This window comes from Gadus morhua, chromosome 22 (assembly GCF_902167405.1).
Source record: "Gadus morhua chromosome 22, gadMor3.0, whole genome shotgun sequence".
Taxonomy (NCBI): Eukaryota; Metazoa; Chordata; class Actinopteri; order Gadiformes; family Gadidae; genus Gadus; species Gadus morhua.
The window spans coordinates 12,338,893-12,364,811 of record NC_044069.1 but is presented as its reverse complement, the minus strand read 5'-3'; the positions used below and the strand labels follow the sequence as shown (position 1 = coordinate 12,364,811).

General features: G+C 46.5%; 2 protein-coding genes across 3 annotated transcripts; both read right to left on the bottom strand.

The window, feature by feature from the left end:
- Positions 1–637: 637 nt before the first annotated feature.
- Positions 638–2,751, bottom strand: ndufs5 (NADH:ubiquinone oxidoreductase subunit S5). 2 transcript variants are annotated; one of them, XM_030347811.1, is made up of 3 exons: positions 2,642–2,751; positions 1,667–1,889; positions 638–852 (listed from the first exon to the last, which is right to left on the bottom strand). In XM_030347811.1, exons 2-3 carry the CDS (start codon positions 1,880–1,882, stop codon positions 748–750), a joined length of 321 nt encoding a protein of 106 aa, XP_030203671.1. In that variant the 5' UTR covers positions 1,883–1,889; positions 2,642–2,751; the 3' UTR covers positions 638–747. The 2 variants fall into 2 exon arrangements, with proteins under 2 accessions (XP_030203671.1, XP_030203672.1); XM_030347812.1 differs by having other exon boundaries at positions 1,667–1,886.
- Positions 2,752–2,996: 245 nt separating this feature from the next.
- Positions 2,997–25,655, bottom strand: rnf19b (ring finger protein 19B). The gene is made up of 10 exons (XM_030346768.1): positions 25,376–25,655; positions 15,185–16,509; positions 10,768–10,967; positions 9,601–9,745; positions 8,980–9,142; positions 7,830–7,944; positions 7,282–7,422; positions 6,653–6,842; positions 6,052–6,186; positions 2,997–5,634 (listed from the first exon to the last, which is right to left on the bottom strand). The coding sequence occupies exons 2-10, from the start codon at positions 15,964–15,966 to the stop codon at positions 4,968–4,970; spliced, it is 2,538 nt and encodes an 845-aa protein (XP_030202628.1). The 5' UTR covers positions 15,967–16,509; positions 25,376–25,655; the 3' UTR covers positions 2,997–4,967.
- Between the last annotated feature and the right edge of the window lie 264 nt (positions 25,656–25,919).

The following is a 25,919-nucleotide window of genomic DNA, read 5'->3' as shown; positions in this document are numbered from 1 at the left end:
TGTAGACCAAGCAATGGTCGACACAGCACAGCAAAGTGTGGGCACCACAGGGTGTATGAGAATAACCATTGAACTAGCTTGCATTACTACAGACAATGTTTGCAATATTATAAGCAAAACTTAATTGGGTGATTGCATATAATTGTTCAAGGAAAAAAGTAGCAATGCTTGTAACTGCAGTACAAACGTTTCGCTAGTCGTTTTAAAATGAATAATGCAATATTATCGTTAACAAACCCACTAAATTCAAAGCTCCCTTATGCAGCACAGGCATTGGTGAACCAAATGTTCAGGAAGATTGCCATAAGATATAACTTAATTCATCAAGCAATTCCAAAAAAAGGGTCTGGCATTTATATTGTGAATACATGGATTAATTACAAACCAAATGTTTGTCACTCAATGTCGTTGTTCTATCCGATAATCAGCCATCTATACAGAACACAACTCTGAGGAGCAAAAGTCATGAGTTGATGTCGGGAAGGTAGGCTTCTTTGTGTACATTCACCTTGGGTTGAAAACCTACCAATAGTAGTAATAATAATAATAATAATAATAATATAAAATTGTAGGCTTTCATTTAGTTACCGTTCTTTCAGGACATATATCCATTCAGGGCAAAAAAATATGAGAGAAGGACATGGGGCAATAATAACATTTATTTGCAAATGTGTACAGGTTGGACCAGTAATATGGATATCTGAAGTATAATACACAGCGTTGGGGAGATCTTAGGGATGTGGTCTACTAAGGGGTGTTGTCCGGCTGGCCGGTGTGGTGTGATGGGGTGACGTACGACTTCTCCTTCTCCATCTTGATTCGCTGCTGACGGATGTCATACAGCTTCTTGTGCTGTAGGCAGGAGAGCAGAGGGGAGAGACACAAGAGGAGGGGACGAAACAGAAGGATTGGTTAGGAAAGACAGGTGAGGGGTAAAGAGGAGAATTTGTTTTATTTCCATTAGCTATTTATTCGAGTCGACCTTCCCTTATCAGGCCTACATTCTACCCCTTGCTGCAGGGCTTCAATACGGGATCGGGGCAGAGCGATGCAGGCTTGGACACACATCATTAGTCATGGCTGTCTGCACCAGACTGCAGCTTAGTTGCCAATGCTGACTAATTGTTTCTGGAAGAATTGTCCAAATCACCCTAGTGATTAGTGAATGATGCGTGCAATGTGTATCATTTCCATATTCATATTGGAATCCCCAGAACATGGTTAAATATGTTTTATGAATCATATGACGTTTTGTACAGTTAGGATTTCCAACTCTAATTGGGAAAGTCACTAGCCAGAACAATTAAAGATAATGAAATGACTCATGATAGACTAAACCCTTTGGCCTATTCATCAGGAAAGCTTTCTGAACTAAATGTTGAGAACAACGTATACCATTAGGTCTGGGAAAGCATACCAACAACCTTCAACTTTGGCTAACCCACAAGATACGAACATATATTATATTATTCATTATATACTTGTGGGTTGGACGGGCATTTAAATGTATTTTTGTATTTATAGGTTTTTGGAAAATTCTTGCCTTCCTATGTCGGCCAATATATGAAAGAATAGATTTGATTTATACAATTGCAATGTTATTCACAACAAGATTATTTTATGGTAACGCCAGGACACTGACTGTTTTGGCTCCGGAGGAACCTACCGTCTTATTCCTGTGCATGCACTCATAGAAGTCCTCCATCTCCAGCTTGCACTCGACCTTTGCACGTGTCTGGCCGATGCCATGAGCACACTCCAGGAACTCCTTCTCGAAGGCGTGGCAGCGGGCGGCCCGCTTGTGTGGCTGCTCGCCGCTCTGCAGCAGCAGCCAGCGGTCCAGGTCGATACCCAGACGGGACTGGATGTCTATGAAGGGCATGGTGCTGCTGAAGGAGAGGGAGCGAGAGACAGACAGAGAGAGATATGAAAAAAGTCTATAGGGATTCATGGTCAGAATTCAAACTGTTTTTTTGCTAGTTCCATGTGCACATCAATAATATCACAGTGGACCCTCAAAAATGCGAAGATGAAGAGCTTGTATGTTGCACCGAGGTTTATTTTTCTGGACCCCTGGTAAACAGACATTTCCTAAAGGCTGAAAAAGGCCATACGAGCATATCATGAAACGTTTAGGTACATCCAATGTAAACTATTCGTTGAGTGTAACACAAAATAGAATGAATAATCAAATATACTTTAAATGGCTCCCTTTGCAAGTGATACTGCGATAAAGACGTATGTGAATTCTTCATATACATCATAGCCATCATACTGACTGGGTATTATTATGGATCATGTATCCAGTTAGCATTGTCTAGGTTAGCTTGCTGTTCAGGGTTGCGTCGATCAAATACACTGTACAACTTATTTAGGATTTTGTAGACACAAAGAAACATGTTGCCGATCTATTAGTTGATTAGTTCATTACGATAAGCACACTATATACGACCGTCTAGTGTCAGTCTCTTCGGAGCCCTTGACACAAGATGCTAACATCTGACCAATCTATTATTGTATCCAGTTTTTAAACAATAAGACATTGTTGCAGTTTCGACCTTAGCATCTATCACACATCGTATTGAAACCCATATTATGCGGCAATAAGGAGTTCTATGTTCATATGATTATATATATTTACCCTGTTGTTACCCGGTTGTATCGAATTTAACCTTCCTCTATGTACGCGTTGTTGCTTTACGGCAAAGAAAACCCTTGTCGCAATAAAAGTATTCACGACCTCCATTTACGGCAGCCCTTCAAGAAGAATGTTATAAGTGGAATTGTTTTCGAATGTGCACAGTCTTTCAATATTGCATTTTTTTGTTTTTTCAAATGATTTACTATTTTTGATATTTAAAATGTATTAGATTTTATATTCATATATTATAGTTTGCAGTCAAGTCTATAGTTTATGGTTAAGTTAGGAACAGGGGGCAATGCTGCACAAGCTGCAAAGGCTTAATTTTACTGTATCATTCACAATTCAAAACACATTTGTTGCAACAAAAGTATTTTATTGAATTTTCCAAAAGTCCACAATTTCTTTCACAGTCCTTAGTGTCCTTAAACGTCTCCCATGATAACACTTACATACTGCTATCTATCTAGACTGTAAACTTCAAACAAGTACAACTCTGTTTTCATATCTCTTGGCGACAAATCAGATCTCTTTCAGGAAGTTGAATTTTAATCTGTGGAAGATTTGTAGGGTTTTCTTCCTAGGGCCAGGTCAAAACAAGCAGTAACAGGTATCATAAAAACAGATAAAGCCAAGCAATGCCCAGTATGGGTAGATAATTCTGCAACGCTAAAGATATTCCCGCAGACCTTTATGGATCAAATAAACTCCATAAACCAAAATGAAGGTTGATTAGGAAATAAATCAGCGTTAGTATTTGAAAAGTTTAATTCCAAAATGAGTTATACATTTTTTGAAAGCGTATTCAGACAAAGAAGTTGCCTTATGCGATGGAAAGATGGTTTCTTGATCTGACACAAAATTATTTTTTGAAATTGGTCATGATAAACATCATGTGTTATATTTTACATTTATTTAAATATTTAAAAGGACAAGATATTGTTTTTGGAAAAAAACGTTTACATCCAACATAAGAGGCTTTGTGGTATTGTTTTGTAAAAGGTCCCTTTAATCTTTTCTTCTCCTATCACAGACATTTGATTGGAATCCAAGTAAACTTGCTTAGCGCAAAGACAATGGACAGTGGGTCATAACATTGACAATTGATAAAGTGCACAAGTGCTCATTTAAAAATAAATGACAGTGGGGAAACACACACACACACACACACACACACAATGTCTACAAACAACATTCAAGTGGGTCGGACGGCAGGTTGGTGTGTGGGTTTGTGTGTGTGTGTTGTGTTGGTCAGTGAGAGGGGGATCAGCCCCCTAACGTCTGTAAGGCCTGAAGTCAGTTATTCACCATGTGCGGCTTTATGTGTCAGCAGCTCATGATAACATCATCATCTCATGGGGCCTTGTTGATCAACCACTGGTTTGGCGTTGGACCATCGCAGGGAAATCACGCCTGACGCATGGCTCTCCTGTAACCACCCCAACCTATTTCACCACACACTTTTTCAGCGAGAATGAGAGAGGAATGGATTAGTGTACTTAAATTCCAGGTTTTTTCTCAGGGTGATTTACTGTAGAAAAATTACTATGTCGGAGTACACCAGAACTAAATTGCCACTTCTTCCGTTTTCTCACAGTTGTATTTCGTTTAAACCATTGATCGGGTCGCCCGTCACCCTGCGCCGGAGAGTGCTCAAAAAAATATTGAGTGTGTTTATTCTGCTTTCATCTTTCATTCTCTTTTTTCAACCTTTGAAGCAGATAGATGGGGACAGGGGGGGGTGTTCACTGTGGTCCTACACCTCACACACGAGACACCATGCAGACTGACGCACACCACCCGTCAATCATTCTATTCATATAAATAGGGGGAAAAAATATACAAAAATATAAAATAAAGAACTAGTCGGACACACAAGCCCCACATTCATTCATCCTGTCAGAAACACAACACTAATTCTCCCACGTCCTTCACTCACTACTGTGCTTAGCAACACCTTGTTTCCTCCTTTGTGTTGTTTTCTTGTTTTTTTGCTTAAGAAGCCAAGGCATTTTGCACCAAGTAGTAAACATAAAAGGTCATCTTATAAATCTCAGAGGTAGTTCCCCGACAACGTACTCGCTGCGGAGGTCAACTGACAGACAGGTGCACACGTAAGACAGAAGAACCGGAACACAGAACAAAAGGCGGGCGGCCGTGTACGGAGCAGCCTCTGTGGCTTCGGACAGTGCAGCGGGGGAACCGACAATAACAGCGAAGGGAGGAAGCTATGGGACCACGTCTTCAGTGGCGGCGGCGGCGGCTTTGTTAGTTAGGTCCGTTGAGTTTGGAGTTTTTGTGCCGTCCTGACACAGGGGTGAGTCCCTCAGATGTAGAGGACGACGGTACTGCCGGTGGGACAGTGAAGGCCTTCGGTGGAGGGGTTCAGCGCCCGGCAGGGGGCCTGGGTCTGGGAGGCGGACGAGGCAGGGCGGCAGCTCTTGGGGTGCGGGGAGTCGCAGTCGTCCGACGTCAACTCGGCGATGTCGTCCGACTGCGTGTCGGACAGCTCCAGGTCGCTGCGGAAGCTCTCGGGCTGCGCCAGGGTAACGTCTCGGGGCCCCTCCCCCACTGAGAGCTCCTGGGGGCCCTCCCCCTGTGAGACGTCCTGGGGCCCCTCCCCTACCGAGACGTCCCGGGGCTCTTCCCCCAGTGCGAGGTCTCGGGGCCCCTCCCCCAGCACGATGTCCTGAGGCCCCTCCCCCAGGGAGAAGTCAAGGGGCCCCTCCATCGGCAGGACGTCCTGGGGCCCCTCCGCAAACGAGACATCCTGGGACCCCTCCCTGAGCGACGCCCCCGAGGGGGACAGCCTGAGAGCAGAGTCGGACAGGGCCCCGCCCCTTCTGGAGCTGCAGTCCTGAGGCTCCTCCCCTCCTGAGCACGTTGCCATGGCAGCGGAGCCAGCGGGTTGGGTCAGGTCCTCCTCACTGGTCAGGCAGAGATGGCTGGGTTTGGTTTCGATGTCCACCTGGATCTCCAGGTTGGTGCATTCCCTGTAGTAGGAAGGATATCATAAAGAGATTATATTTATTTATCAGAATAGGTTTGATATATATTAGGGCAGGAAAGTGTTTGGTTTGTCCCAAACGGCCGAAATTTTCGAGGTAGTCTCACAAATCCGACTTCAAGTAAGTAACACTAAAATCTGATAGCAGACGATGTCAAATCTGGTTTCAGTTTTTTCATTTCATATTTGTTTCAACCAATCATGTCCTGGAGGCGGCGATCTGTTGGCCGCGTAATTGTAGTGTTGAGTTGATATTAAATCAATTCATGATGAACAGAGAGGAAAATAACATAACCGAGAAAAGACCAAAAAAAAGAGAGGAATATCCAGAGAGATGACAGAAGGCCAGACGCTGAAAACATAGAATCAAACTCAAATAAGAGACCTCAGGATGATGTCTCACCTGTCAGGTAAGGTGTAGGCGGAGACGATGGAGCCGGCCATGCCCCTGGTGCTCGCACAGTCACTGCCGGCCCCCAGGCTGCCCGTGTCCCTCTGGGTGCTCTCCTTAGCCAGCTCCCCCACCTGCACCTCCAGCCTGTGGACCGCCAGCCCAGTCAGCTCTACGCACCCTGGTCTACTAACCGTAACCTCAGAGTGGGCTGGGAGAAGCTCTCAGCTGTCCAACGTCATCAATGATTCAATGATTCAATGATGAACTTCTCATGTGTTTATAGTAACAGCACTTCATATCAATGCATTTTCATTAGTGATGCTCTGTGTTCTGTGTTGACATTAGTCATGCATCAATGGATAAGAAGGATGTTTTGAAAGAGCCATAACCTATAAGAGTGATTAAGATAGCAGATTTGTTATAATTTAGCAGTTTTACATCCAATTAGCAAGGATACCATCAAATGCAGGTATGCTAACATTGAGCAGAGACATCCTTTAGCGGGTAGGCTCACACTGAGGAGGGATGCTAGCATTTAGCCAGAACGAAACCACGTAGCAGGTTTGCTCACACTGAGGAGGGATGCTTTCCCTTACTCACTGACTCTTACCTGCTGTACTTGCCGGTGCGGGTCCCCAGAGAGCCCCCTGCCAGGGTGTTGAAGTGCGGGGCGTCCCCCAGGGTTCCCGGGGCCACAGACAGCCCCTCGCTGGGGGTGGTGGTGCTGAGGCCGCTGGCGGCGCCCTCCAGGCTGCTCTCCCCGAGGCTGGGGGACTTGAGGGCACGCCAGGCGTCAGCCACTATGGAGAGAGAGAGGGGTTGTTACAGCAGCAGTGGGACGACCGCTTGGAGGTACACAACTAACAGCGTGTTACAATATATATGTCAATAAATAATAATAAATAAGGGAGAAATATGGTACAGATCTAGAGGGACACCAAGAATGGATGAGATTTGAGGAAATGTGGTTTAATCACGTTTTTTTGGAATAATTCTGACTTAAATAAAACAACATTCCCCTGCTCCAGCATGAGACTCACTCATAAGATAACTTTAAAATGTTGCATTAAGAAGAAACTCAATGAACACCTTGTGATCCTGACATTCTGTGGTTTGGCCTCTCACAATATCCTACTAAGACCCTTTTGGACCCTATATCAGAACTGTCAACCTTCAAATCATCAACAAAAACTCTTAAATCACCTAATCGGAAGGAAGGCGACTGAAAACATCCGCTACCTGTGATTGGTCCGTCGTCCTCATCGAAGTCGATCCGAACGCCACGGCCCTTCTCTCGGCTGACGCCACAACCGCCGCCGCGACACAGCGAGATGGGCACCACTCCGTAGACGTACGCCAGCATGATGGGCACTCCGATGCCTGCTCCCGACGCCCAGAGGAGGAAGGAAAACAGGGCTGAACGGGACAGCACTGCACGAGAGCCATGCATTGTGCTGGTCTAACCACCAGGGGGAGCTTTACACTTTAGTCAGTATGCCAAACGCTCGCCTCCTTTTCAATACAGTTCGTACACAGTCCATCTTTATATGATATAATAGGATCATCGTTAGTCCCACAAAGCTCAAGCTATTAATAAAATAATCTGAATATAAAATATGGATATGAATATAATATGAAAAATACAATAACAATTTATTATGATATTAATGTCGTAAATGAATCTAATATTTTAATGATCCATTTATTTCCATTAAATGAATAAAGAGCAAATGAAAGATATTTCAGTGGATGAAGAGAATGGGGACAGAGGAGAATGTGCAACGAACCGACGCTGACGGCTGCCACGACAGGAGCGCTGATGATTGACAGGGCCACGCCCCCTGTGATGGCCAAGTTGCGTCTGTGGCGAGACGCCTTCCTCAGCTCGTAGTGGGCGTGGATCTGGGGCAACACAGGCGGGAGCTGACGTTATTTTTCACCTCTCAAATAATTTGCATAGAATGTTGAACTGAAGACATGGGTATCTGTTGATCTGAAACCGATACCCGTCAGCGTTCCAGACATCTGTCGGCCACTGTTACACCCAAACCTCCCCCCCTGGGGATCAATATAGTGTTATCTTATCGTTCCTTCATCTGTTAAACCGGTCCGTTTGACAAACATGAACTAGTGGTTCCATCGTGCGTGAGAGCTGAGGTATCCTCTGATATATATGAGGTTACGCTCATCTTGCTTTTTGACTGCGTTTATCTGCAGTTACCCAGATTCGCCACCAGAGGTCACAGCAGTCAGATTCTGTATGCAGTCATTGGTTTAACACCTAGAAACGTTGGAAGAGTAAGATAAATAAAAAAGCTATTTCTGTGCGTTGATATTTCCAAATACATATTATTATTTTTCAATTATTTGGAGTAAATAAGTTATGCAAATGACCTACTGGATTCAAATGATTTGGTATGCTCAGGAACTGAAAGTAAATGCTCTCATTTCAGGGAATTTCCGAAACGGGTTTCAAAATGAGAGCAGGAATTCATTCAAAAGATATCGAAACCTAGATGGAAATAGTTTCACAATCTGGTCAAAGGGTGAGCATGTGTGTGAAAGTTTTGAAGTTGTGAAAGAACTCCCATGTATTGCTTTAAAGCTGGATATTCTCATCTGTGGTTTCTTTCTGAAAAGAAACAAACCCTTACAAAAGAAACGAAAGTACCTTTCCTTTCATAAAGATTGTGTCACACACACACACACACACACACACACACACACACACACACACACACACACACACACACACACACACACACACACACACACACACACACACACACACACACACACACACACACACACACCTTCTTTTCTTCCTCCTCCCTTTAAAAAGTGTAAAACCATACAAAGCCTCTTTGGTTTGGTTTAAAGTGCCTCAGAAACGTTCAGGTGGAGGCGAGTGTCCCCCGCCAGGGGGAGGAGGCTCACCTTGCGGCCCACGTAGACGGGGATGCCGATGACCATGGCGGGCACGGCGATGCCGGCGATCAGCGTGATGCCGATGGGAGCGCCGATCAGCGTTCCCAGCTGCCACAGGATCTTCTTCTTCCTGCTCCACGGCTTCTTCCCCCAGAAGGTGCAGCCGGACGGACTGGGCAGACACACACACACCCACACACAGCAATCATGCAAACACACACATAAACACACATACACACACACGCAAACACAGCATACACACAAACACATACAAAGCGCACACACACACACACACACAAGGGTTAAAGTTGTATTCTGACTAGGAGTGAGACAGTGTGTGTGTGTGTGTGTGTGGTGTGTGCATGCATTCGTGTGTGTTTGTATTTCTGCATTCGTCTGTGTGTGTATCTGCCTGTGTGCGTGTACTTCTGTGTTTGTGTGTATAGTAATGCACGAGTGGATTTCTGTGTATGTGTCCATGGATCTGCACGTGTATCTTTTCTTGTGTGTTTGTCTGCGTTTGTGTGCATAATGTGCAGGTTAACATTCGGTGTGCGTGTGTGTGGGTGCGTGTGTGTGTGTCTACAACTCCCTCTGGGTGTGCGTGTGTGTGTGTGCGCGTGTGGGCACCTGAGGTAGTGCAGGTCGGAGATCTCCTTCATGCAGAGCCAGCAGAACTCGGAGCCGCAGACGGCACAGGTCATGTGATTACAGCTGCCGTCGTTCATCTTGATGATGTACGCACCGCAGCGCGGGCAGGGCTTGATGTCATCAGCTGGGGACCGCAATGCACAGTGGTCAGCTGGATTGTGCGTGCGTGCGTGTGTGTTTTTAAGCCTCCTTTAAAGTAAGGCTGTGGCCGATCACAACAGCTTGTTTCACCGACGCAGTTTAAAGCGGTCGCCATGGAGACCAAATAGGTCCTGTGTCACTGTGTACACACAGCTTCTCTCTTAAGTCAAAACGAATCTGACGTGACTTGCCAAGGCAGATGGTGTGTGTGTGTGTGTTTGTTTGTGTAAGTGTCTGTACACAGAATGTGGAAATTGTTATTGTTTGTATCGTGCTGTTAGCGGAACCTCCTCCACTATCTGCTCTTCTCAAAGATAATAAGAACAAATTACACAGACACACACAAACACACTCTGTACAGTTTGTATCAGGCACCGGGGACTCGGTGTTCGGCCTCGTTTCGTCCAGACCGACCATTTCCCGGCTTTTCCCTGAACCCGACTCCAGCGGGTCGTTATCACTGAGCCTGGGCCGCTGTCGGAGCTCTACTGTCTTCTGCGGCCGCTGTGTGTCTGCGTTTGGACCGCACCCCCCCCCCCTCCCCCTCCTACCCCGGCGAGGGGAGACTGTTGGCCGTCGCACGGCGGGGCGTGATATAAATAACAGCTGGTGTTTAGCGGGATATGACTACTGTGGTGTGTTGATGAAATGGGGGTCGATGGAAGGAGGTGGATGGAGCGCTACTCTGAGGTGTGAAACATACATCGGAAAACCATCTGCTATGAGGAGAAATCGGCTGGCGTGCGTGTTTGCAACCACACACACACATTGGTAACGTGTAAACGGGTTGGAAAAGACATGAGTAAGATGGAAAATGTGATCCCATTGTGTGTGTCTGTCTGTCTGTCTGTCTGTCTGTCTGTCTGTCTGTCTGTCTGTCTGTCTGTCTGTCTGCCTGTCTGCCTGTCTGCCTGTCTAACTGTCTAACTGTCTGCCTGTCTGCCTGTCTGCCTGTCTGCCTGTCTGCCTGCCTGTCTGTCTCCACGCATCCAGGAGCGCACTCACCGGGTCCCTGCTCCTGCGTGTAGCTGGGGGAGTGGTTGCTGTGCGTGTGCAGGGACTGCGCCCTCTGCTGGCGGGCGGAGTCACAGGTCTGGTTGGGGTGCCAGGCCTGCTTACAGTGGTAGCAGAACTCGGCTCCACAGCCCTCCCTGCGGCACACCAGCCTGGGACAGCTGGCACAGCCCGACGCGATCACCGCAAAGCTGCACCAAAGAGAGGCAGTGGGAGAGGGAGAGGGACAGGGAGAAGAGGAGGGACAGGGAGAGGGAGAGGAGAGGGAGAGGGAGGAGAGGAGGGAGGAGAGGAGGGAGAAGAGGAGGGACAGGGAGAGGGAGAGGGAGAGGGAGAGGGACAGGGAGGGGGAGAGGGACAGGGAGAGGGACAGGGAGAAGAGGAGAGACCGGGACAGGGAGGAGAGGAGGGACAGGGAGGAGAGGAGGGACAGGGAGGAGAGGAGGGAGAGGGAGAGGGAGAGGGAGAGGGACAGGGAGGAGAGGAGGGAGAGTGACAGAAGCGATAAGGATAGTGGAGGTGAGAGAAAGAGAAAGTGACCAGGATAAGGACATGGGGGAGGGAGGAGAGATAGAGAGAGACAAAGTTCAAAGTCTCAATAGACATAAACATTGTCAAGTTAGATACGACTCATTATCAACATTTGAATAAGACATGATCACACTTGGCAAGAGGAAGCAAATTGATGTCGAAATATAACGTCTAAGTAAGCAGAAGACGAGTGAGATTGGTTAGCAGTGAAATGTGTCTGGATCTGTTCGATGAGGTCACCCTCCTTCAGGCCCTCACTTTGAGCCTCACCGTTCTAAAGTGTGTACGTGTGCGTGGTTGTGTGTTTGTTTTTGGGTGTGTGAGAGAGAGTTGTACAGTTAAAAACCTCTCTCTGTCTTTCAACATTCCAGGTTCAGGATTCAAAAGGACTTGATTGGCATGGCAAAGGTAAATCTTTATGTCCGAAGCACACACACACAAAATGATCTCTTTAATCAGGCATCTACTCCTGTCCCCGTGGCAACACCTCGTCACCACATCAATAGTATCCATAGCAACTGGAAGCTAAAGTAGGCAGCTTGGGGGAGCTGTTTTCATTGCTATTGGCTACCCTGCCTCGTCAGTCAAACTGGAGTGGATCTGATTTGCTAGACAAGGAGGCGGACATATGTGTGAGTGAGAGTGAGAGTGTATGTGTGTACGTACGTACGTGTGTGAGTGAGAGTGAGAGTGTACGTACGTGCACGTGCGTGTGTGCGCGTGCGTGTGCGTGTTTGTGTTTGTTTGGGTCCAGCAACACCAGGGACAGAAAATAGAGGGAGAATAGAGAGTATTCATTCAACACAAACCTATGGAGTTATATCTCTATCCATCCATTAATCACATACTCTATTGACTGTACTGTACACTCATCAATATTCCGTCAATAATCTTGCAGTCAACTGTCCACAATGCACTACAAGGTCTGCCAGAAAAAATAAGGAATTTCAACTGTCAATATATTGCTCTGAGGCGTGCAATAAAAGATGAAAGTAGGGCACCACACTGTCCAAGTGCATTTGCAGGTTTGACTTTGTATTGTGTTCGGGGTAATACAACACAATGTTCCAGCTCCAAGTTTGATTTGGGAAATAATATGATGTCAGTAAAATGTCAGCTTTCAAAGACGGAGAGAGACAACAGGATAGTGTTGCTCTTCACCCACCACACAGACTTGATAAAGCCGATAAACTCTCTCATTATATAGAAGCCTAGAAAGAGGCGATAAATTAAAGAGTAGCAAGCGGTCAGCAGGCCTTTGGCCGACCGTGCATTTCTTCCTCTCTCACTCCCTTATGAACAACCAAGGTCTACTCTCTCTCCCTCCCTACCGCTCTCGCTCTCCCTGCCCCTCTCCCTACCTCTCTCTACCTCCCACGACCCCTCTATCTCTCTCTCTCTCTCACTCTCTCTGTTTTTGTACCCGCAAGCACACTACCTCTCTCTCTTTCTCTTTCTCTCTTACAGAAAACAAGTCTACCACTGAATAAGCAGTTGAACCTGCTGTTAAGGTAATTGGGCCAGTTCGAGTGAATCACAGCTCTGGTGTAAGACCCTGGACAGTCCCCTGTAGATATCTAGGTCATCCCCTGCCCACGACAGAGCTGCTGACTCCAGCAATACAGACGCACACGCGCGCGCACACACTTTTTTGTTTAACAAAAACAATCTGTCAAGGACTTTCCCTACCACATTGCCAGAAAAATAACCCCCAAAAACAGCGGATATTTATGGTCATATTCATTCCTCTTCCTTTCGATAAGCATTCACAGACACACACACACACACACACACACACACACACACACAGATGGAGAGAAAGAGAGAGAGAGAGAAACGGAGGGATTGAGGTAACAGAATACATCGACAGGAAAAGCATCTTCTGGCCGAGATTGGGCATGAAAGGGAGGAATGAGGAGGTGGGAGGAGATTCTAGGACTAACACTCAGCATTCCTTGAGCCAGGGCCTACATCTATAATTTATCTTTTTGCTCTAGAGGTATGGTAGAAAACACTTAACAATCGCCACACTTTAAAACCCAAATCAACTAGTAACTGGATTTACCTGTTGCTGTCTAACAGGAACAGGAAGTGGTGGAGAGGGAAAGCCCATTTGAGGTGGATTAACACGGCAGGGTTAAGTTTCCCCCTCGTCAGTTACTGAAGGAACATATTAAAGATCTCTGGCAACGCAACCTGGTAAACAAACCTGCAAGTCATCAAAGGGTGTGTGTGCCTTCTGTGGTAAAGTGTGAGTGCGTGCCATTTCTCACAGGTTTGGACCTGTGGAGTATTTGAATTAAATTCAGCTCCTGCTAATCATGAGGCTGATCCAAACAAAATAATGAGCCAAATGAAAACCTTGAGATGTTTTTCTTTGTTTTTTATGGTCTGACTCCAGGGTTAGCCTATATTCCCTGGAAGGTAAGATTGTGAAATGTTTTTACTGTTGGACTTAGAACAAAAATTAATCATACACAGATAATGGAGCACCACTAGTAAATAAAGAAGAACGTTAGTTTGTAAACAGAAGAATGATCATAACAATCACGTACAGATAAAGGTGATTATTATATTGATATGATGATATGAGACTAAATATGAAGCAGGTCATTCAGATTTGGCGACTGATCGTGAATGGCTGATTGGTTCCTGGTCCAAAAGGCCACTTCAGGTTAAAGTGATAGTTTCCCTAAAGGACCATAAAGGTGATCAAACCATCGTTACCATCTCTCATGGCTTCATTAAAACGTCCCCGATATGCGACCAAATAATCAAGGGATTTTGATAAACCATGTTGGAAACATTATTTAGTGAGGCCAGGAGATACGGTTAGGATGGTTTGATCTTCCTGGTATCGTCCTGCAAGATCTTGAATAATTAACTGACATAAGAAAGAAGGAAAGAAGGGCCCAACATATCCGCACACTTTTACCACTTTTTTAATCTGATCACTGATACAACGATCATTAAGATAACGATCACCAAAGGCAGCGACACACTGGGCCGTATATCAGCGTTGGTTAGACTTGAGAGGTCGGTGACATGAGTCTCTCTCTTTGGTGTGTACGGTGAAATCGGCCACGTCTGCGTTCTTTTCAGCCGATTCGACATGTGTTATTGGCCATCGTTCAGTCTTTTACCATTCTGATTGGTGGAGGGCTAGCAGCTTGACTAGCGAATCAGTGAAGCACGGAAGTGAGGATGGTAAACATACCATCTTAAGTTTACTTGTATTTTGATATTGCATGCCTTTTGTATTTTATACTTACTACTACTTTCTTACATTTTATACTTTATTACTTCTTACAATAAAACATCTTTGAAAAAGCAAAGTTCCCGACACAAATTCGGATAAGCTCCATAGCCTGCTCGCAGTGGTATCCACAGCTTCACCCACTTAGTGTGTCTAACTTCTCTCCTTATTTTTCGCTTACCACTTTCTTCTTCCAAAAGAAAAAGCGTAAGAGCTGACAAGGCCAGTATCTTTGCATCAACATCATCCATCGTTTCTGGTGATGATAGCAAGCCCTGTGTATTGTTCTAGAGAGCGGACCTGGTATTTCCGGTTTTCGTTTTTTTTGGACCACAATACAGATTAGCGGCGCTTGTTGTTTTGGAGACATTACTTTATTATCATCTCGCGCAAGCGTACGGCGTCGGCTGTAATCGCGTAGGTGTGTACTTCCCATTTCGGTTGATCGCGTCGGCCCGATTAATACCCCCGACCTCATTTACCGTCGCAAATCGGGCAGTCAGCCCGGTGTGTCGCCGCCCTATACTGCAAACCGATCATCACATTAACGATCACCAATACAGCGATCGTTACCATAACGGCCGCATCGCGAACATTGATTGATTTTTTCGCGTCTCTTACCCGCAGTCGGGCGCCGGGCACCAGCGGCAGTCGGGGTCGGAGGCGAGGCAGCGGCGGAGCAGGAACTCCTCGTACTTCTCCAGCAGCGCGGCGTCCTGCAGGATGTCGGCCACCTGCCGCGGCACCAGCCGCTCGGCGCACTCGGGGCAGCTGAGCTGCACGCGGCTCTCCGTGATCTCGATGCGCAGGTACTGCCGCAGGCAGCCCAGGCAGGAGCGGTGGCCGCAGCCGTGCAGCGCGGGCAGCTGCCGGGCGGGCTGCCGCACCAGGCACAGGGGGCACTCCAGCTGCTCCGCCTCCCCGGCCTCCCCGGCCTCCCCGGGGCCCCCGCCCGCCACCGCCAGGGAGGCCCGGCTGGAGGAGAGGGCCTGGGACGGGGTGGGGCTGCCGGGTTCGGCCGTGGTGGCGTAGGAGGCGAGCGGTTTGTAGGGGGAGGTCACGACGAAGGCGGCGGCGGCGCCAGTGGTGGTGTTGGCGGAGGCGTTGGTGGAGGCGGCCGGGGCCGGGGCCGGCACCACGGCGGGGGCAGGGTGGTGTTGGAGGGCGGAGGGCATGTTGGGGATGGTCGGGAGGAGCTGCTGCAGCTGTTGGTGGTGGTGGTGGAGCTGCTGGACGATGCTGGGGCTGGGCGCCCCGGACTTGGTGCGTCTGGAGCTGCGCTTGCCGTGGAAGAGGCTGTGGAAGGAGATGCGTCCCGGGCGCTTGCCCGACGCACGGCACTTTGGGTTCGGGGTGGCGCTCACAGAGGCGTGGGGCGACTCCAAGTCCTTCTCCGATCCCATATTTTTACTGTGATGTGGGCTACACGCCTGCACTGGAAGCTACAGGTTTACGCTTTTGACCACACACACACACACACACACACACACACACACTTTCTCTTTCTGTGTCTCACCCACTCACACAGGCGAGGATCCGTCCTCTGGGGAAAGCAGAGCTGGAATGCAAATACAGATATGACGTCTTCGAGTTACTGTGAATTCACAACGTCAGTCTACCTGTCACAACACAGGGATCCTGACGCAGAGCCACGGCAGGACAGACAGATCTCGTAGAGGAATTCAGCTCAACCGAAACAGGGCAACTCTAAAACTCGAACATTAAAAAACATTGTATCACTGAGCTTATACAAAGTAACAAAGTACAAACTGTTGTCCAGTTGGTTTAGAAAGACACTGAGAACAGTAAATCTCTGTTCAGAGAGGGTAGAAAAATGGTACGATCCACGGAGGGAAACGCTGGTCTGTCAGAGAATCGTAATTCCACCGTTTCCTCTGAGAATTCCTCTTCAGTCGTCTGTGTCTCTCCTTCTCCCTGTTTCTGTCCTGTGTGTGAGAAAGAGAGAGAACAGGAAGTTAACACAAAGAGCATGCTCAGTGAGACCTGCCCCTCTCTTGCTCCTCCCCTCCTCTCCCCTCCTCCCTCCCTCCTTCACTAAATACACTCTTGCTTGCAGCGCCTCTTTAACATTTCTCTATTAACTCAAAAGAACTGGAAGATATAATCTGGCAGGCGTAATAGACTAACACAAGCTCACCATCACACACACACACACACACACACACACACACACACACACACACACACACACACACACACACACACACACACACACACACACACACACACACACACACACACACACACACACACACACACACACACACACACACACAATCCCATTAATAGTAAGCCAGTAATGTATCACGACTGAGATATGAGAAGCACAGAGAACCAGTGTTCAAATGACCCCAAACACACCTTAGTCTTTGTCTGTTTACTCTGTCATTGATTTATTAAAAAACACCCTTCTTCACTAGCCCTCGCTCACCTGTCATTGAATGTCTCTCGCCCTCTATCTCTCTTCCCTGCTCACGGGTGCCTTCTCCGTCAGTGTGAGCTCTCTCGTTATCTCTTCCTTTGAAGCTTAATGTCACTCGCTCTTTCCCTCTCCCTGTCGTCACTCTCTCTCTCTTTCTCTGGAGGACCACAAGCTCTTCTTCCACTTCACACTGCACTGCCAGTGCGGTTTCCATGGCGACGCTCACTATGAGCAAGGCAAACAGCGGCTCGCTCTGTGACTCTGGCACTTATGGAGACGTTGAATCCCCCACATACACACTTACGTTAAATTAAAGAAATAAATTACATGTATGTATGTACACGCACACAGTTAAATTTGTCAACTACAGCACATTGACGGTAATTACTGTCAACACACTGGTGTGGTGGAATTGCTATAGGAGAAGAGCAGACAGTTGTATCCAACATACGATCAGCAAAACAGTCAGTCAAAGTCAGCATGCCTGGAAACACCATCGACCACACACTAGTGGTGCTTGAGATAGCTCATCTAATCTATCTCCTACATCTGAGAGAGAGAGAGAGAGAGAGAGAGAGAGAGAGAGAGAGAGAGAGAGAGAGAGAGAGAGAGAGAGAGAGAGAGCTCAGAATGCAACGTGACCAGCTTGTTATCTGTGTTCCTGAGACAGAACACTTCTTTTTCCTCCTCTATGAACAGGGGGGGGGAGCTCAGACCACCATGGCATGAGTACCAAGGAGGAGGTGATAACACCCACACACAACCCCCAAAGCAAACCTACCTTGAAGTACATCTCGGAATCTATGATGATTTGGCCGGATTTCCCCCATACTAACACACACAGGGTTGTGTTAGATAAACCACCTAAAGTGTGCGTAATGCTGCCTGAGGTATCAGCATGTGGGATCTGAGTGTCCACACAGTGCAGCCCTGAGTGACTCAACCCAACCAAATATGGACGTTTGCTCTGACTTGTTCATCATAATGAAGTCGGGGACCGTACATACAAAGCCAGGCGTGTGCTCGTATGTATCGTGTCTGCGTTCTTTCTGCTATCCACACGTCTGTCTCATAGAATGACACACACAGCGGATACTTGTGTGTATGGCAGATGGATATGAAGAGACCAAGACCTTACTCCTACTCTACATCTGTTGAAATGCATCTCTCTCCTCCCCACACACAGACACACACTTTGGTGCCCTGATTCCCTGATTTAAGACAGCTCCCTCGATCCAAAATATGTGTGCACGAGACAGGGCTTGCCTATGTGTGTTCACGTATGCATTTGCTAGCACATCTTGCAGTGTTTCCTTCACCGCCTGTGGGCCTGTCTGCCTCCCGGCCTGTCCATCCATGTTTGGCTCTGTTCAGCTCTATTGTATGCAACGCTCTCCGGGACATGTTTTGGAGATTTTTTTTAGCTGGGATCTGTTGTCTGTTGGGGAACTATTTTCTTCCCCACCATTGCCGGTAAAAAAAAAATATCGGACGTGACCTAGGCAGAAATCCTTTTAACGGATGTGGTATTGTATTACGTTATAAGAGATGACGTTAACTTCAAAACGTTATCTTACAGCTGACGTTTTGTGGTAGCTCAATGATGGGGTAAAACAGCAATGTTATCAAAGCAGAATAATAAAAATAAGATTAGGGTTGTATTAAACGCTATTGTGATGTTATAACGTTTCTGTAAGCATGGGCTAGGTGGCAGCACATCATAGGAAGCTTGATCAATATTGAAATATCATATCAATAAATAAGGGCCATTCTGAATAACTGTTTCCAGGGTTGCCCCGGAAGTTAGGGGGTACTGGAGATATGACGCCATTGACAGGAGACCAAATGAAACGCACACTTGCCCTGAATAAAACAACGGAGTTCTCTGTGTTTGAACATTTTTGGAAACATTTTGGATAATATAAGTACACAACTCAACTAAATGCATAACATAGGCCTAGTCATTTTAAGAAATATTACACCATTAAGCATGTTGAATGCTTTTGGAAATAAAAGCTGTTTGTATGCTTCATGATCTTGGTCTTTTTTCAAATCACGGTGGGAAGAAATGTCTGTCTGTGTTTTCTCCCATCATCATAAACGAATAGACTGGCACTGAGTGTACCGACCTCAAGGAACGTCCCGGTAGTTGGATCCGACTCCATTGGCAGACATCTACTGCTGAACAATGCATCAGACCGCGCTCAGGGTTCCATGTGGAGATCTGGCCTAGCAGTGGAGGGCTGATGGACGATGTCCTGCAGCTACCAATATCCCCACAAAGTGATGCTCACTGTGGTTTAGGGGTTGCTATGCCAACTCTGGTAATCTAAGTGATCTTTCTTGATTGGTTCTAATGTGCGTGGGTGTATGGATGTGTCTCTGTCATCATTTGAAAGAAGACCATATGTCTATGAGGCATGTTTGTCACTCTCCCTTGATGCAGGTATTTTGGGTTAAAGACACAGACGTCACACTTAATTCACCCAATAACCAGCCTAACATCTGAAAATTACACAGATGTCCCAAGTGTGCATAAACATGCATAGGCCAACAACACACATATTATGTTACAGGGGTGGTCTCTGGGTTTGCTGACAAGCACACGCAACACACACGTACACTCATAGACAGAGACGCACACACACACACACACACTACTGCTTTAATCTGTCCGGTGTGTAAATGTCCATGTGAATGAGTGCATGTGACAGTGCTTTCAGGAGCCCCAGCAGAGGTTAAGAAAGGTAATATACAAATGCAGTCCGTGACTGAAGGCTGTGCAAGAGGATATAGAATCAGTGGCGCACTTAATTAGCTTGCTTGCAGAAGTGCTCCATAAAACCTGCCTAATCTAGGATCTGGAGACAGAGAGCGATTGAGCTCTTCTGCTGCGATCTCTACACAGAACAGGTGGTCTCCACAGCCGATATGTACTGCATATTCATTTTTATGACAGTCAGTTAGATCACCCTCTTTCTGTTTTTTTCTTTCACACAAGCAGCTACTATGATGTGTTCCTTGCATCCTTCTCTTGAAAAAAAAAAGGATTATCTGGGATGTTTCCCTCTGCATCACAGTACATGCTCTTCAATGAACTCCGACTGAAAGTGTGAGAATTCGAGTTGAATTCAGGAAGTGTGTTTTGTACTTAGCTTTAAAGGGACTCATACCTTTGTTGCATTTGAGAATTACAGCACATTCAAATCATCCCGCCTTCCTCCAATGCTCCACCCCCTAAGCGTTATTTTTTAGAGTACTGTAACGACCTCGCCGGTGACATAATGATGTCGAGTCATTAGTAGTTGAAGGTAGTTTTAATGAACCAAAACCAGGTCACTGAAACCCGTAACATTGTAACCAACGGCAGAAAACCGACACAAAACAAACCCCGGTTACCCCGGCAACCCCCAACACGGTCTCACTCGCGTGCAGGCCCCCACCCTCCTGTTCTTCCAAGGCCCTCCCCCAGCTGACCTAATGATTCGCCCCCACGCTGATTGACAAGAAGAACATTACAATACATGCACATAGAACAACTGGCATAGCGGACAACGAAATATAATGTAACACATAACACACAAACTATTTAACTGTCCCAGGGTCGCTACAGTACAAAAGTTCTAGACTCCAATGGGTTATGTTTAGACTCCCATCGGTTATGTTTAGACTCCCAGGGGTCATAATATCTACCAGGGGTCTAGTAAACAAGAAATTTAGCAGGTGGCTCACTGTAATTTTATGGGCTTCGTGTGATACCGTTTTGAGGCCCCATGTTGAAGGACAGTGGTCCCACTGAGTATAAGAAAGGTGTATGAGCATTACAAACAGAGTAGCGGGACAACGTAGCGTCTGAGGCCGAAATGGGTCCCCTAATCGGACTGAATGGTGCGGTTGGGTGCCAACGGTCTGGAGGTCTTCCTGTAGCTCCAGAGTAGCGGGACAACGTCGCGTCTGAGTCCGAAATGGGTCCCGTAATCGGACTGAGTGGTGCGGTTGGGTGCCAACGGTCTGGAGGTCTTCCTGTAGCTCCAGAGTAGCGGGACAACGTCGCGTCTGAGTCCGAAATGGGTCCCGTAATCGGGCTGAGTGGTGCGGTTGGGTGCCAACGGTCTGGAGGTCTTCCTGTAGCTCCAGAGTAGCGGGACAACGTCGCGTCTGAGTCCGAAATGGGTCACGTAATCGGACTGAGTGGTGCGGTTGGGTGCCAACGGTCTGGAGGTCTTCCCGGAGCTCCAGAGTAGCGGGACAACTTCGCGTCTGAGTCCGAAACGGGTCCCCTAATCGGACTAAGTGGTGCGGTTGGTTGCCAACGGTCTGGAGGTCCTGAGAATCATCCAGGGGAGCGGGACCACTTGGCTTCTGAGGCCGAATCGGGTCCCCTTGTCGGACTGAATGGTGCAGTTGGTGGCCAACAGTCTGGAGGTCTTCCTGAGGCTCCAGAGGAGGGTAACTCTGTGAGTCTGAGTCCGAGATGAGTCCCCTAATCGGACTGAATGGTGCAGTTTCAGTACGCCGTGGACCACTTTGGTCTGCCATCGTCAGTCGCTACTCGCTACTGTCTGCCGTGGAATCAAAACAAACCCTCTAGTTGAGGACGCGCCTTGATGACGCGGGCCCGAATGCGCCACAAGAAGCAGACGGAAAACGTTATATATCCATGCAGCAAACAGACAGGTCTGTCGGCCAATAAGGTCATTCGGTCCGAAGAATTTTATTGGTTGAAGTTTTAACTAAATATTATGAGAGTAAAATAATTGTTTGTTTTTACTCCTGGTGGGTCTGTCTTGCATATTAGAGTGTTATTACCTTATTAATACCAATTTAACCTTATCCAAAAAAAGTGTAAAAATGCAACAAAGGTAAGAGTCCCTTTAAGGGAGGACCTCCTCATCCGTTTCTCATTATTTCATAAACAGCTTTTTGCCTGAGAGCAAATGTTGTTTTTGGCCTCAGTCTCTGAAACAAGCTTGTTATTCCAATCCTCTGCCGTGGTTCACTGTTAGAGTTTCTCTGTATTTATCTTCAGAAATACTTAATTTGCCATTTAAAATATTTTGTCTCAGAATAAGGGGACGACTGGCTGGTTGACTGACTGAATGATTCTCTAGTTCATGGGATCATTCAATCTGGCCAAGGTGTCTTTCTGGCAGGAAAAGCTGAATCTTGGTCTGGGAATTTCCTCTGCGTGTATCGTATTGAACTGTATACATTTGCCTTACTGTAGTTCTGTCCTCTGTCGGGTTCTCACACTGAACCGGTAGCAGTACGGTCTCCACGCCCACTCTTTATTGACCAAAGAAGAAAAACCAGACTGCCATCCACCGACCCTTTGTTTGTGAACAAACACATTAACAATAATGTTAATGTTGAAGGTTTTGATTACCATAAGACTCTGACGCCTTGAAGGGGGCTGTTATCTACCTTTCTGTGGTCTTTTGTTCTTCCATGGCCCAATGTTGCCATGCTAAATGTCAACATGCACTGTGTCCCTGGCATTTGTTCAGCTGGGATGTGAACAAATGTGCACACGTGCACACAAACAAACACACACAGCCAAAGCAACTTGCAATGAGGCAGAAGCAGGTCCCACACACACACAACAAACTGGAAAAGTGTAGCTATGAAAAATACACATTAGAGTGTGCATGTGTGCGTGTGCGTGTGTTCTTGGAGGAAGTGCGTGTGTGTGTTCGGACTTTCTGTTTCTCTCCACCAAGGTCACAGGATGATCACAAATGATAAAGATAGAAATTGCTCACTCAGTGTGTTGTTGTGTGTGGTCTTTTCCGAAAAGAGACAGCAAAGAGTATTTTCTCTGACGTCAAACATCCTTTTGCGTCCAATGACAAAATAGGTAGAAGTATTTCTTCCCTTATGGTTTAGAGAGCACGATTGGGGTGAGTGACCATTGTTTACGTATCCTTTTTTTGTGGAATTATTATTTTTTTTAGTAATGTGCCGTCACAGACATTTTCCTTCTTCTTTCATTATCTATTGACTCCCTTGTCCCTCCTCGTGTGACGACCTTGATTCCAGTTGTCACACTATCACACCGTCCGGGGTGCTAATGGACTAACCACAGGCCATATTACATCACACAATCTCCGCCATTCTATCCTACCTTTTTAGTGAAAACATGCTTTGCCACCAATATAAGTGAGAGAAAAGCATAGTCTCTGTGGTTTACCGTCTACATATTCACCACTCCATTTGTTCGATTGTCTCACAGATTAAAAAAGGTGTGGGTTTGCGTGAGGGGGGGTTTGGGGGTGGGAATGAATATGCAGCTCTATCTCAGTCACTATTTTGCAACGCTATACAGTGAATGTTTAACACTTCCTTAACATGGCTCTCTGTCACCCATCGACCAGGAGACTGACAGAGAGCCAGTCTATTTAGCGACAGAGGAAAGAGCGCACGCACATATACACACACACACAGCAACACGTCCCAACCATTATGCCCCAGACACCTTTGACGACTGCACTCCCAGCTGAGGCTAAGATCAGTAAAGTATACCATCAATATTTAGAGATACTACCAAAAATAGCCATGGACACCCCCGACTGAAGTGCAGGTGGGATTTGAGATATCACGCACACGGTTTTCTCAAATAATAGGAGTAATAACCATCCTGTGTGAGTCAGTGTACTTTAGCAAAGCAACAAATGTATGATACATACAATTATAGTGATACCACCACTCCCCTGGTAAGTCAGTCCACACACACGGTCCAGGTATCATGGGGTTAGGGCTGCAGGGTGCTATAATTAGAGATGTGTTCAGGTGCGACAGCGGTCGGTTGCTGAATGTTTAATGTCAAACCTGCAGGCCTCACAGTGGAAAAGAGCAACACTCTGAAAGAGGGCGCACACACACACACACTTCCTGAATCTAAGATAAGAATAGAAATGGATCAGGTTATATATATGTATTACTATGTATTCTATATATACTCCAGTGTATGAACTTGAACCAGCTGAGCAGAACCTCATAGCTGACGCTAAAGCAGTGTCTGTCTGTCTGTCTGTCTGTCTGTCTGTCTGTCTGTCTGTCTGTCTGTCTGTCTGTCTGTCTGTCTGTGTCAGAAGAAAATCTCCATCCAGGAACAGGAACGAGTAACATAATGGACGGACGTTAACGCGCAGTTCCTGGCTTTGGCCGGTAAATGTAGCTGCGGTATTGATACAGGAAGTCATATCTACACAGGATGAGGTCATCCCTGTGGTTAGACGACTAGACAAAATGAGGAACTGGCTCCATATGTACCTGCTGGGGTTATTCAGTAGCTAAGGGCCCAGGTGCCCATTGTAAGACTTCCTGAATGTAGTGGTGAGACCAACGCAGTCTATTTTCCCAGTGTTTTAAAAGACATAAAGAGATCTGACAATATGTAATTCATGGAAAAACCATACTTAAATTTGTTATACATTTCAGGTTTAAATCCGGGATTGTTTTGCTGGTCTTTTGTTAATTTCCCAGGATAATTTACTAGTGATTAATTGAAAACATGTCAAGGTCTACTAGGTCTACCTATCTGCTAATGGATGCCTAAAGGTAGGCCACAGACTGGGGATCGGACACAATCCTGCTAGCTCCTGTAGGACTTTATAATATTACCAATGACACAACAGAAATGGTCCACCTTGTATCAAATGGTATAAACGTAATCGATCTTGATCCAATTCTCTGAGGGCGAATTTTCAAACCCATACTCATGACACACATACATGGAAGTCTGTCCCATTGGTTTAATACAATCCAGCCTAGTTAAAATTCTCATTTGCATCAAATGGAAGATAGGAAACAGACGGGGTTTTACTGATTGTTGGAAATAGTCATATAATTTCAGAGATTATGCACTTTGAATTTTGATGCAACTTTGGGAGACATCGATTTTGTCAGTAGCCTATTACCAAAATCGACCTTTGCTTTTATCCAAGGCATTATTTTGGCAGGGTTCTGACTAAAAAGTCTTTCGGATTCGTTGGTCAAACAAACACATCGATATTAAACACTGACGAGTTTAGTCTAGCCTCCCGGAACACTACAGAAAGAACAGCCTCAGAAATCACTGATCAATAGTGTCTTCGCTTATCAATATCAGGAAGTTTGACCCTCCTCTTAAATGTGTTCAACATGCCATAAAGACATCAGCGGCACTCGATGGTCCACATGTGTGTGGGGGTCGCCCCCACACCCTGACACGGAGGTGCTGAGGCTAGAATGACGAGACGAGACGGATCCCCTTCTCCTCGATGGAGCCCAAATGCAACGTAGAAAGACGTCTCAAAAGCCTTGGATTTGCACGAATGACTTTGACGATATATACCGTAAAGCGACTTACATCTGGAGACTTTACTCACCTCAGAGAGAAGATGACGCTGACCAGAACCAGAACTGGGTGAAACGGGAGAGCGTTGGGGGCAATGCGCAGTGGCCACTTCTGGGCGGAAAGAATTCCTTCAACTGGCAAATGGACTATTTCCCCTACAACATATCAGCTACCAATTTCCGTATATTTAACAATGTTCTCTATCGTTAAATTACTGCCCAGTTGCGTTGCCGGCGTCTTCCCTCTTTGAGAGCGCAACGATCTCTGCCGTTGCTGTCGCCCGAGCGTCACCGTCACGATGGAAAGGTGGATCTTTTAGATCCTAGGGACCGAACGTACAGTGGGCGGTACCTTTAACTCTTAACAGCCAATCACTGACTGGTTAGTAATGGAGCGAGGTACCGCCAACTGAGATTTGCTGGTAACTGAGAGGGACCGCCCACTGTACGGTCGCAACGACTTCCAAGGAAAGCACCGATAGGTGACGTAGCACCAAAATGAAGCCAAAAAACCCACCCCGTGGTAACACCCACTTCCATATTTATTGTTTTGTTTATTGAATTTATCGTTAACGA